At 40.4% G+C, this 13820-nt stretch overlaps 1 protein-coding gene across 2 annotated transcripts; it reads left to right on the top strand.

Annotated features, from left to right (window-relative positions):
• The first annotated feature begins 3962 nt into the window (after positions 1 to 3962).
• On the top strand, positions 3963 to 13696 carry LOC106603641 (microtubule-associated protein RP/EB family member 3). 2 transcript variants are annotated; one of them, XM_014197546.2, is made up of 7 exons: positions 3963 to 4211; positions 5907 to 6036; positions 6742 to 6887; positions 8702 to 8903; positions 10013 to 10155; positions 11396 to 11548; positions 11813 to 13696. In XM_014197546.2, the coding sequence occupies exons 2-7, from the start codon at positions 5916 to 5918 to the stop codon at positions 11879 to 11881; spliced, it is 834 nt and encodes a 277-aa protein (XP_014053021.1). In that variant the 5' UTR covers positions 3963 to 4211; positions 5907 to 5915; the 3' UTR covers positions 11882 to 13696. The 2 variants fall into 2 exon arrangements, with proteins under 2 accessions (XP_014053021.1, XP_014053029.1); XM_014197554.2 differs by having other exon boundaries at positions 8702 to 8858.
• The last annotated feature ends 124 nt before the right edge of the window (positions 13697 to 13820 follow it).

Below are 13820 nucleotides of genomic sequence, written 5' to 3' on the forward strand. Positions count from 1 at the left end.
TGTATGTACAATTGTGACGCTTTAGCATGTAATAACCTATAACATGATATAATAACGTTTATCTATGGTAAATAAAACGACCCCAATAACCACATCGGTCTTTAGCAAAGCTCTATGGAGGCCTAATAACATGTAGGCTAGTGTCTACTCACTATAATAGGTCAAAGTCCTTTTATATATTTACCATAGACTCGCCTCTAACAGCATGGAGTCCCGCGCAGACGCATTAGTTCCTGGATCGTTGCAGACGAAACGTCGGTAGTGGTGGGGTCCGTGCTATCGGGGATTCCTTGGGACGTCCATTTGTATTTATTTTTATTTAAACTTTATTTAACTAGGCAATTCAGTTAAGAACAAATTCTTATTTACATGACGGCCTACACCGACCAAACCCAAACGACGCTGGGCCAATTGTGCGAGATGCCCTATGGGATTCCCAATCACCGCCGATTAATCTCTATTAGCCTAGTTCAATAGGATCTCTGTGGGCCTAGTCGTAAAGATTTGTCATTTAACTTTAAAAATGTATTACCTTTTTATAGGGGCATTACCTTTTTAACACAACCAGTCATGATGTTTTAATCTGATTGTCAAACAATCTCTTCAAAGGGCTCCTTCACTAGGCTACCCACGCACGTTTAAAAACAAAACACCAAAAGGTGGTGGGCTGATGATATTTGGCCACTCCCATTAGTCTAGAATTTATGCGGCCAGTGCTGTGTCCGAGTGAGTCTCGGTGCATCTCTGCCTTGGCAAGATGTCAGTGTTCTTTTCGAACACATCGCATTTTGGAGCGTATGGTTGCAGCCTGGTCTCATTGACTAGACGTAGCATAGTACAAATTAGTATGATATGTTACATTTGGTATTTACATAAGACAGATGGTTACTTAAGAGAAAAAATAAATTGTTGCGGTGGATGGGTGGTAGTATAACGTGAAGGTCTAGCAGCCCAAAGGTTGCCCATTTTAATTTCATCACGAACAACTTTAGCTTTTTAGCTAATTAGCAACTTTTCAACTACTTACTGCTTTTAAGCTACTTTGCAACTACTTAGCATCCCAGCTAGCAGAGTGGATCTGGGCCGATTCCGTCTGAGAATCGGAGCACTCGGCTGAGAGTCAGACTTGGCGGACGTCATGTGGCCCGAGTCTGGGCCACCTTAGGCAGTATTACTTATAGCTAGGATGCGGGGATTGAGCTCGGGCCGATTCCGGTGTGAGTTATCTGGCCCAAATGTATTCCTTTGTCTCAGGCCGATTGGGGCTACTCTCTAGCAGATGATTACACAGGCTGCTTTATATAATTAACATTTCATTATTGATTTATTTTTCCATATTTTCTCAGTGTTTCTGTGATCAAAAAATACAATTAACATTTAACAAAAACTCTTTAAGAGTCCTGTTTAAGTTGTATTTTGATACTTTGTGCAAGGCAATTGATAAATATTAAAAACTTTGTGGATGGAGCCTCCCGAGTGGCACAGTGGTTTAAGACACTGCATCACAGTGCAAACTGCATTGCTACAGATGCTAGTTTGATACCCGTGCCGGCCCCGACCGGGAGACCCATGAGGCAATGCACAATTGGCCCAGCATCGTCCGAGTTAGGGGAGGGTTTGGCCGGCCGGCATTACCTTGTCACATCGCACTGTAGTGACTCTTGTGGCGGGCCAGGCGCATGCATGCTGACACGGTCACCAGGTGTATGGTGTTTCCTCCGACATCATTTTTTGGGGGGTGGAGGGGTATAATTTGTATGCATAAAATGTATAATAGTAATATTTTTAATTACTAAATCGGGTAATTTTGTATAAATGTATTTAAATTTGAATCGTACCGCTTCTGGTAAGATGCCGGCAAAGTTGGCTGAATTCCGGTAGACGGAAATGGCCCAATGTACTTGGACTGATTCTGGGCGGTCATTCATTTTGATTCCGGGCCGAGTCCGACACCCAATTCCGGACCGATTCAATCAGTTCCGGCCCCCCGGAAGAGTGCCGCTTCTGGGCTGATTCCTCATTGCTAGTGTAACAGTATTGCTTCCATCCCTCTCCTCGTCCCTACCTGGGCTCGAACCAGGGACCCTCTGCAACACATCAACAACTGACACCCACGACGCATCGTTACCATCGCTCCACAAAAGCCTACTAGCACGCACCCCGCTTACTAGCTAGCCATTTCACACTGGTTACACTAGCCGGGATGTTAGCTAACCCTTCCCCTAACCCTAACTTTAAGCTTGTTAGCTAAACCTTCCCCTAACCTTAACCTTAAACCTTTTAGCAAACCTTTCCCCTAACCCTAACCTTAATCTTACATCTAGATGTTCCGCTAGCGGAACGCCTCGCCAATATCCAATGATAGAGAGTGGCGCGAAATACAAACACCTCAAAAATCCAAAAACGTAAATTTTTCAAACATATGACTATTTTACACCATTTTAAAGACAAAACTCTCCTTTATCTAACCACATTGTCCGATTTCAAAAAGGCTTTACAACGAAAGCAAAACATTAGATTATGTCAGGAGAGTACCCAGCCAGAAATAATCACACACCCATTTTTCAAGCTAGCATATAATGTCACAAAAACCAAAACCACAGCTAAATGCAGCACTAACCTTTGATGATCTTCATCAGATGACACTCCTAGGACATTATGTTATACAATACATGCAAGTTTTGTTCAATCAAGTTCATATTTATATAAAAAACCAGCTTTTTACATTAGCATGTGACGTTCAGAACTAGCATACCCACCGAAAACTTCCGGTGAATTTACTAAATTACTCACGATAAACGTTCACAAAAAATATAACAATTATTTTAAGAATTATAGATACAGAACTCCTTTATGCAATCGCGGTGTCCGATTTTAAAATAGCTTTTCGGTGAAAGCACATTTTGCAATATTCTGAGTAGATAGCCCGGCCATCATGGCTAGCTATTTTGACACCCACCAAGTTTGGCACTCACCAAACTCAGATTTACTATAAGAAAAATTGGATTACCTTTGCTGTTCTTCGTCAGAATGCACTCCCAGGACTTCTACTTCAACACCCAATGTTGTTTTGGTTCCAAATAATCCATAGTTACATCCAAATAGCTGCGTTTTGTTCTTGCGTTCAAGACACTTTCCGAAGGGTGATGCGCCGGCGCGTATCGTGACAAAAAATTTCAAAATATTCCATTACCGTACTTCGAAGCATGTCAAACACTGTTTAAAATCAATTTCTATGAGATTTTCCTCCTAAAATAGCAATAATATTCCAACCGGGAGACCTTGTTTTCATTCAAACACTGAAAATAGAAAATGGAGTCTTCACATGCACGTGCGCACCAGTGTCATTGTTCTCAGAACGACCACTTTCCAAAAGCCCTACTGTTTTTCGCCCAGGGACTGCAGAGATCTCATTCCATGTTCTGGCGCCTTCTGAGAGCCTATGGGAGCCTTAGAAAATGTCACGTTACAGAGATCCTCTATTTTCGATAAAGAGGCTATAGAAGGACAAGAAATGGTCAGAGAGGGCACTTCCCATATAGAATCTTCTCAGGTTTTGGCCTGCCATATGAGTTCTGTTATACTCACAGACACCATTCAAACAGTTTTAGAAACTTTAGGATGTTTTCTATCCAAATCAAATTATATGCATATTCTAGTTTCTGGGCAGGAGTAATAACCAGATTAAATCGGGTACATTTTTTATCCGGACGTGAAAATACTGCCCCCTATCCTAAACAGGTTAAAACCCTTATACTAACTCCTAAACTTAAACGTAACCCTAACCCCTAGCCTATGTATGTAAGTAACTATTAGTTTCCCGGATTTACGTACAGAATAATACGAAATGCGCTGAGACCGGGTTGCAGCCATACCACCCGTTTTCAATCCATTCGCCCTCTGACATACGGTAATGATAAACAAGGGTGTAACAGCCTACATTTTTCTTGACATTTTGTTTTCAATATTGTGATAGGCTCACTATTTATTTTGCCGGGACGCCGTACCGGACCGTACCGCCTTACTTTCACCCCTGAGGTTTACGGTAGGGACGTCCCAAATATCCCGGATAGCACTGATGAAGTAGTGGGGGCGGGCCGTTACTAACCAGTGCACCGCGCAGAAGCTCTGGCAACAGCTACAGCGGAGGATTGGAGCATAGGAATACTGCCAGCGAAATAACAACAGAGAAAGATAGCTCTCGGAATACAGTGAGTAATGCATTTTTTACCCAAACACTGCATTTGCCTTAGCAAATTAGACATTTTATGCGTGCCTTTTGCATTTTTATGGCATAATATGGTGCCTCTTATCCATTCAGTGAGGATATTTCGTTTACAGTGACAGTCCTCTATTCCGAGAGGCCTGCAGAGGGGGCCCGGTTCCTTGGATAGCAACTGTAACATTGCAGGGTTTTGTTTCTTTACACCTAGTACAAATAGGGCAAATGTATTGTTCTCTGAGCATGCTATAAATGATCAATTTACTGCGTATAAATACTGAATAAAGTAATATATTTTGTGAACCTTATATAGAGTGAGATTGCGCACCGTTCTGTAAAGGCCTAGAATAGAATAGGGTTTAGAGACGAGAATAAAATTGACTCCTCCCACGATAGTGTCTGTGGTGTTTATGGTTGCTTGTAATTGGTCTTTTATTACAGTAGAATAGTCATGACTGTATTATAAACCCAGGTGTTAATAACCCTTTACATACAGCCCTCTATAAAACAGTTAGCGGTAGGTGGAGTAGTCCTACTGTCCGTAATAGGCTACAATGTCCTACCTAATTGTGCGGCCCCCTGGGATTTTGACAGATAGGCAGGCTAGTGCTATTCAATGCACGCTCCTCTGAGGTGCAAGTATTGTATATCGCTATGCAATCATTTATATTGTTTCTGAGGGCAAGGGCAGGAATGAGAAAAGAGCTAGGCCATTCTCCTCTGTCGGCACAGACTGATCACTCATTAATATGAATACATTATACTCCCATAATTTAAACGTCATACAAATATGTACAGTGTAGTCTAACCTTTCTACATGCAACTCGTTACGTTGGCTAATGCCTTTTCTTTTTTCATTTCCAAAAAGGTGATGATATTACTCTATGTTATTTATTTTGATCAGGTCATACATATGTCAATACATGGCCAATTCCTCTGCACGTATCCACAGATCCTGGGTCAGGTGATAGCCGCGAGAGAAAAAAATCTGATTGGTTATTATCAGTGCCAGTGATTTCTCCGTAGTAATAAGAGCGATTGTTGTTTATGCATTTAAGATTTTGCTAGAAACGTATCCTAGGAAATACATTTGTATTCCTAAAACAGCAGAAAGGCAGACACCAACTAAACTGACTACGAGATGCGTCCTGTCTGTCTGTGCTGCTTTTCTCAAGCACTAGAAACTTCTGTCTTATCTGAGAGGATTATTGTGACAACAGAAGATTAAATGTTAAAAATAAATCACTCCTGCAACATCAAACTGGCCCAGAAGGTGTAGTGTTCACTTCAACAGTAGGCATGCATTAGTTTCTATTTACATTCCTGTTTTGTAGTGAAACAAACAAATACCTGTAGTCAAGGCTGTAGTGTAGACCATGTCAGAGCAAGTTTTGGAAGCCCTCTTTGCTGATGTTTTGTGACCCTGTAAGGAACCCTCATGTTCTCCTCTCTAACAAAGTATGAATTCCTTGAATTGTTTACAATAGATCCTTGAATTCCTTCTATTTTTAACGACAAAAGTCCTTTTATGTTTTGCAGCACTGCTAAAAATACAACCCAGTTTAACATCTTTGCAATGTTTTATGTTTGGCAGTGAATGTCAAATTGTAATGTCCTTTTCATTCTTCATGTATAAAGTGTGGCAGTGAATGTCTAATTCTTGTAATGTATTTTCTTTCTTTAGGTATAGAAGATGGCTGTGAATGTGCACGCCACATCTGTGTCCTGTGATACCCTGAGCCGACATGATATGCTGGCCTGGCTCAATGATTCCCTACACCTCACCTACACCAAGATAGAACAGCTCTGCTCGGGTAGGTCTCCATTCCTGCCTTGTTGTCACGACTTCCGCCGTCACCGGCTTTCTAGCCATCGCCGCTCCATTTTTCATGTATCCATTCATTTTGTCTTGTTCCCAACACACCTGGTTTTCCTTCCCCAATCACACTACGTGTATTTATTCCTCTGTTCCCCCTCATGCCTTTGTGTGTGATTGTTTCGTGTTAGGTATCATTTTTGACGCGCTTTTTCTGGTGTGCGTTATTTCCGTGTTTTATATTCACGAGGTATGTTTATTTGTTTGTACTTTATTATTGTGACTGTTTGCGCGTTTTTGCACTTTGGCATATCGGATGGAGGTTGCACCTGACTCCGCTCCCAGTACGCACACCATTGACACTTGTGATTGCATTGTGCCTCCAAAGTTCTCTATTTTCGGTTCCTTATCTCCACCTAGAGAACATACGAGTTGTTCTATCATCTCCAAAATAATGTAAATTGAATGGGTCCTTTCATTATCCCTTTGGGAAAATCTGGTTGAAATGGCATCATTACACTGGTTGTAATTTGGTTATAATCATGACATCTTTCTACCAGTTTTACCTGCTGAGATGGACCTCAAGATCTCAACAAACCCATTCAAATAATGAGTGGAGATTACATTTGATGAGATGAGATGAGATTTGAATTGTGTTGTCTTATACCAGTATGCACCTTTTCTCCTTCTGTTTACCTTCTAGGTGCAGCGTACTGTCAGTTCATGGACATGCTGTTCCCAGGCTGTGTCCTGCTAAAGAAGGTTAAGTTCCAGGCCAAGTTGGAACATGAGTTCATACACAACTTCAAAGTTCTCCAGGCTGCCTTCAAGAGGATGGGAGTCGACAAAGTCAGACTATTATCTACTTATCATCATCTATAAAATGTTACAAATCAGAACGTATTCACACCCCTTGACTTTTTCCACATTTTGTTGTGTTACATTTTGTTGTGTTACAGCCTGAATTTAAAATGGATGACATTTTGTGTCACTGGCCTACACAGAATACCCCATAATGTCAAAGTGGAATTATGTTTTTAGACATTTTTACAAATGAAATGTCTTGAGTGAATAAGTCTTCAACCCCTTTGTTATGGCAAACCTGAATAAGTTCAGGAGTAAAAATTTAAAAACATAGTAAGTTGCATGGACTTACTCTGTCTGCAATAATAGTGTGTTTAACATGATTTTCAAGTGACTACCTCATCTCTGTACTCCACACATACAATTATCTGTAAAGTCTCTCAGTCAAGCTGTGAATTTCAAACACAAATTAAAGCATAAAGTCCAGGGAGGTTTTCCAATGCCTCGCAAAGAAGGGTACATATCAGTAGATGGGTAAAAATAAAAAAATACCCCTTTGAGCATGGTGAAGATATTAATTACCCTTTAGAAGGCGTTTCTATACACCCAGTCACTACAAAGATAAACTAACTCAGTTGCCGGAGAGGAAGAAAACTGCTCAGGTGTTTCACCATGAGGCCAATGGTGACTTTAAAACAGAGTTTAAAGGCTGTGATAGGAGAAAACTCAGGATGGATCAATAACATTGCAGTTACTTCACAATAAAATAAGGAAGCCTGTACAGAATACAAATATTCCAAAACATGCATCCTGTTTGCAATAAGGCACTAAAGTGAAACTGCAAAAAATGTGGCAAAGAAATTAACTTTACATTCTGAATACAAAGCGTTATGTTTGGGGCATATCCAACACAACACATCACCGAGTTCCACTCTTCGTATTTCCAAGCATGGTGGTGGCTGCATCATGTTATGGGTATGCTTGTCATCGGCAAGGACTAGGAAGGATAAAAAGAAACAGAATAGAACTAATCACAGGCAAAATCCTAGAGGAAAACTTGTCTCAGTCTGCTTTCCAATGGACACTGGGAGATAAATGCACCTTTCAGCAGGACAATAACCTTAAACACAAGGCCAAATCTACACTGGAGTTGCTTACCAAGACGACATTGAATGTTCCTGAGTGGCCTAAAATCTATAACAAACTTGAAAATGGCTGTCTAGCAACGATCAACAACCAACTTGACAGAGCTTGAAGAGTTTAAAAAAGAACAATGTGCAAATATTGTACAATCCAGGTGTGCAAAGCTCTTAGAGACTTACCCAGAAAGACTCACACCTGTAATCACTGCCGAAGGTGATTCTAACATGTATTGACTCAGGGGTGTGAATGTTTAAGTCATTTAGATATTTCTGTATTTGATTTTCAATAAATGTGCTAACATTTCTAAAAACATGTTTTCACTTTGTCATTATGGGGTATTGTGTGTAGATGGGTGAAAAATACATCTATTTAGGGCTCTATTCAATCTGTAAAGCTGAAGTGTTACAGTTTCCACAATAGAACTGTAAAGGTCATTTCCGATTGAGCCGACATATGCAGCAGTTACCGTGAATACAGTCTCTGCTGAAGTGGGAACAATGCCTTTAAATTTCAGTCAGGCTGTAAAGCTGAACATCCGCGATGCAGATTTTGAAGTCAGGCTGTAACACAACAAAATGTGGAATAAGTCAAGGGGTATGAATACTTTACGAAGGCATGTATCATCATAACAAAAATAATTAGTGTCTGTGACTTCAGCCAGCCTCTAGATTTTCATCTCTCAAAAAGCTTTCAAACGTTTATTCTCATTCCTACAGATAATTCCTGTCGAGAAGCTCGTAAAAGGAAAGTTCCAGGACAACTTTGAGTTCGTGCAGTGGTTCAAGAAGTTCTTCGACGCCAACTATGATGGGAAGGAGTACGACCCTCTACAAGCCAGACAGGGGCAAGACATGGCTCCCGCCCCCAATCCAGGTGATCACTTTTCCCACAGACCAAAGAGAACTCATGGTCCTCCAGGTAACCCCAAAATAATGGTTATATCTCTTCTGAATGGAATTGGCTCGCTGATTGAGCTTTGGATGGCTCAAAACACGCACAGCGCTATGCAAGCAACTGGTCTGTTTGTGCATGTTCCACTGGATGACAGCTCTGTGATGGTCATTTCACAGGCTGGTGTTTTAGAAACAGTCAAGGAAAGGTAGCGCTGGGAGTCAGTGTCGGTATTCTTGTGATCTTCACAGTACCTTTAGCAGACTTTTTGAACACAAATACATTATTTTCAATTTATAAATAAAATTGTTCCAGTTATTTTATATTGAGTGAATTAATAATTGGGGCACCCCTTTGGGACCCTTTGTACTAACAGAGATGTTTTAAGCCTTGATCTTAGACATGCAATGTGTAAAAAAAAAACTTTTTTTGTGCATTGTCTTATAGTATTAAGGTTGAAAATAAATCAGCATCGGTTCTTAAAATCAGTAATATAGCTCGTGTGTGTTACACCACTGGCGCAACATTATGCTTACAACATGGGTTCTCGTTGAAACACTGTAGTAGCAGTATCCATGGCTTTGATCGCATGGGGTGACAAACAATGAGCGTTTGTTTACTATGTTTACTAGTATTTACTACTATTTCTACTACTTTTACTTTACCACTATTTGTTTAATAGTATTTTGTTGACATTTACTGTGAGTATGGCTGGGTTTCAATCCAAGGTGCATTACAGAGCAGCGCACTAGAGAGCCCTCAATGTGCCCTTTAAAGGCATTTCCCCCCCGAAGTTTGCGGAGATCGCGTTCACTGTAAATTCACTTTAAGAGTCTGTTATAGCGCGCTGCTCAATAACGCGCCTTGGATTGAATCCCGGCCTAAATGTTATAACAGTAAACCTGCACTGCAACACTAAGGACTCCATTCAATCAGTACCACGGAAGTTCAGCGTTACAGCCTGGTTGCAATTTAAAGGCAATGTTTCTGCGTTAGCGGAGACTGCGTTCACGGTAAACTGCATATGCTCCATATGTCGGCTCAATCGGAAATGACCTTTACATTTCTATCGCACAATCTGTAACGCTTCAGCTTTACAAATTGAATAGAGCCCTAACACTATCTGATCATTCCAGGCCCCCAGAGGATGTCGCCCACAGTGCCCAAGATAATGCCCGCGCCCCAGAGGGTGCTGAACACCACCGTGCATGTGAGGAAGGCCCCGGCCCTGGCGCGGAATGGGGGCAGCGACGCGGAACTCATGGAGCTAAATCAACAGGTAGAGTCCCAGGGAGGGTAAGGAGGCCTTACTCTACATTGGAGAAGTAAACTCTTGGGCCATACTAATGTACTAATGTGGTATTGACAGTATTCAATACGAGTTAAGGTGTCCTGTATTAGTTTCACCTCAGTTATCAGGTTTTATTGGCTGTAGGCTACATCCATGCTCTGGTCTTTGTAATGTGAAGTGTGAGTGTAAGTTCACACTAGAGTTTGTATCCTAATTTTTGACTCAGTTGGGACTTATCCAAAAAAGAGGAGGATAAAAAGGTATATTTCATGCATATTAGGAAACAAAATGTAATTTTAGTTCAAGTATAGTAAGCATGTAACTAACATAAGTTTGTAGTACTCAGTGAGTACAACGGTGCATTCGGAAAGTATTCAGACCCCTTGACTTTTTTCACATTTTGTTACGTAACAGCCTAATTCTAAAATGTATTAAATTGTTTTTTCCCCCTCATCAATCTACACACAATACCCCATAATGATAAAGAAAACTGATTAAAAAAAACCTGAAATATCAGTATTCAGACCCTTTACTCAGTACTTTGTTGAAGCACCTTTGGTATTGATTACAGCCTCAAGTCTTCTTGTGTATGATGCTACAAGCTTGGCACACCTGTATTTGGGGAGTTTCTCCCATTCTTCTCTGCAGATCCTCTCAAGCTCTGTCAGGTTGGATGGGGAACATCGCTGCACAGCTATTTTCAGATCTCTCCAGAGATGTTCGATTGGGTTCACCTACCTGACCAAGGCCCTTCTCCCCCAATTGGTCAGTTTGGCCGGGCGGCCAGCTCTAGGAAGAGACTTAAGTGGTTCCAAACTTCTTCCATTTAAGAATGGAGGCGGCCACTGTGTCCTTGCGGACCTTCAATGCTGCATAAATGTTTTGGTGCCCTTCCTCAAATCTGTGCCTCGACACAATCCTGTCTCGGAGCTCTACGGACAATTCCTTCGACCTCATGGCTTGGTTTTTGCTCTGACATGCATAAGGTATTTCTGTTTTTTATTTTTAATAAATTTGCAAAAAATTCTAAAAACCTGTTTTCGCTTTGTCATTATGGGCTAATGTGTGTAGATTGCTGAGGAAAATGTTTTATTTAATCCATTTTAGAATAAGGCTGTAACGTAACAAAATGTGGAAAAGGCAAGGGGTCTGAATACTTTCCGAAGGCACTGTACATCGAACTTTTTATTCCCCATGTGTTTGAAACAACCTTTTCTTGTCTGTGTAGTTGATGGAGCTGAAGTTGACAGTGGACGGACTAGAGAAGGAAAGAGATTTCTACTTCAGTAAGCTGAGAGACATTGAGCTGATCTGTCAGGAACACGAGAGTGACACCAACCCTCACCTCTCCAGGATCATGGACATTCTCTACGCCACAGAGGTACCTGTCACAACCCAGACATATACAGTATAATTCAATGTGTTCATATACATCATTGGTCACAACACTGAAACTGAATAAAGAATAGGCTTCTTTTTTTTAACTAGAGATGCTACAGTTTTAATAAGAATTTTACTAATCTACGTGCAGCCCTGAGCTATCCTTAATTGGATCTATTCCTCTCTCATGTATCAAATATTAGGGGTTGTGGGCTATCATCAACATACGCTGTAAATCTGATGATATCTGTATTTTGTGTTTCAGGACGGCTTTGCTGCTCCAGATGATGACGAGATTGATGAACAGGCCCACTTGGACCAGGATGAATACTGAGCCTGTTATACCTTCTGTCCATATCCCTCCTCTCCCTCCTCTAAACCCTTATGTCCATCCATATTCACCCTCTCTCTGCCTCTCTCCTTTGTCCCTCTGTTTCTCTCTCCTTTGTCCCTCTTTTTGCACACTATAAATACCTCTATCCTATTCCTGTTCTCTCTCTCTTTTCCTCTCTTCCTCTCTCTTCATATTTATATATGTTTGTCTCCCCCCCCCCTTCCCCCTGACTATCTACTGTACATACACCTCTACTTCTCAGTGTCCTAACCTACTCCTCTCTCCCTCCTCCCCAATGACACAGTAGAGGCAACAATAACAGAACATATCCTAGTCGTTCCAGCATGGCACATAGTATAACACAGAAAAATGAACAAAACCAATGTGATATTAATGAGGATGTTAGGCCTACACAATTCATTCAGAGTTGTAAATGTGATTTTAAAAAAGGAACGGTTTTGAAATAAGGTAGTTGTCAGAATGCATTTGTTAGTTAGTTTTTTGGTTTGACTCGTGCTTTTTCGAAACCTCATTTTGGGTTTGTTCCAGACTATAGAAAGCAGCTTGTGCATGTTACTGTATTACAGGTTACCCGTTACCACAAGAGTCATACTTAAACTCTAACAAAATGGTCTATGACAACAAATTATATTTCATTTGTCAATCTTATTTATTGATTTGATTTAAGAAATAGTAGAACAATTGATGCAAAATGTGTGAAAATTAAACAATACTGTAATTTTTTGCTGATGGCAGTGTAACAGCTTAAAAAGCTTTTTCTTTTAGTTGATGGCATGTAGTAACATCAAGGGAAAACACATAAAAAAAGGAAATTGGTAAAGAAATGATCATTTAGGGCATAGGATACGATCAATGCTCTTTGACTGTACTCATTCTTGATTAGCTGTATCTGAGCATGAGATTGTTATAAATTGACAGTGAATGGGCAATATATCTGCCAACTATTTTATGTGCAGATTTTGTCTTCAGTCAGATGTATCTGGTTTTATGCCATGGTATTTATTATGTATAATGAGTTTGAACTTAATTTGGTATTAACAATACCTGAGGTACTATGTAGGCTGACATTAATGGCAGTAAAATATTTTTTTAATTTAACTGTAAAAATGTGTTATTTGAAGCTGGAATCCGTAATGGTGAAACTGACACGTCTGTTTGCCATATAAACAGAAATGCCAAAAAGAAGTTACTTCAAACAACGAACACTGTTTTTTTTTCACGATGCTGGATGCTCCTCTCCTCCCTTTCATAATTAAAACAATAACAAACATGAACATGCTGGGGCGAACAGTGGTGCTGTTTTCCCATATGCGGATTTCAGCTTTAAAAGAGCCTGAAAAAAATGATTTACTTTGATTTGACCATATCACGTTTCTGCTGCTAATTTTGCTGTGTTTGTACTTTTGGTTTGCTATAATGTATTGCTCATCTGTAGTCTTAGGAATTGCAGGTTGAGTTTAGTGAACAGTGAAGTCAGAGCTACGTCCCAAATGGCACACTATTTCGTATATCGTGCACTACTGGTCAAAAGTACTGCACTATATAGGGAATAGGGTGCCATTTGGGACATACAGAGTTAGTTAGGGGTCTATGACCAGTTCAAAATGATGCTGGTCGTCATGAGCATCATAAGGAATATAAGTCATTTCCCCTGTACTACTGCCTTTACAATGCAAACAGCCATCTGCAATAGAATTTGACCTGCATTCTCTCTCGCGCGTTGACTGTATACCATTGTTTGCATAACTCTCATCTCTTTGAGTTTTATTAAGTAAATAAACTATTGTGAAATAAGCTGTTATAATATTATTGTTTATTTCTGTTTGGCTACAAGATTGTGCGCACAGAAAACCTTAGAAGGGCTATGGTGGGGCCCCACTTGGCCCTCTATGGCAGTGAATCCCAACCTTTTTTGGTT

The sequence above is a fragment of the Salmo salar genome, chromosome ssa01, assembly GCF_905237065.1.
Source record: "Salmo salar chromosome ssa01, Ssal_v3.1, whole genome shotgun sequence".
In the NCBI taxonomy this organism is placed as follows: Eukaryota; Metazoa; Chordata; class Actinopteri; order Salmoniformes; family Salmonidae; genus Salmo; species Salmo salar.

Excerpts from the sequence above, each read along its gene's own strand:
- LOC106603641 (XM_014197546.2), top strand. The coding sequence starts at position 5,916 with ATGGCTGTGAATGTGCACGCCACATCTGTGTCCTGTGATACCCTGAGC. Across the intron at positions 6,888-8,701 it reads AGAGGATGGGAGTCGACAAA|ATAATTCCTGTCGAGAAGCT; the intron begins GTCAGACTATTA and ends TCATTCCTACAG. Across the intron at positions 8,904-10,012 it reads GAGAACTCATGGTCCTCCAG|GCCCCCAGAGGATGTCGCCC; the intron begins GTAACCCCAAAA and ends TGATCATTCCAG.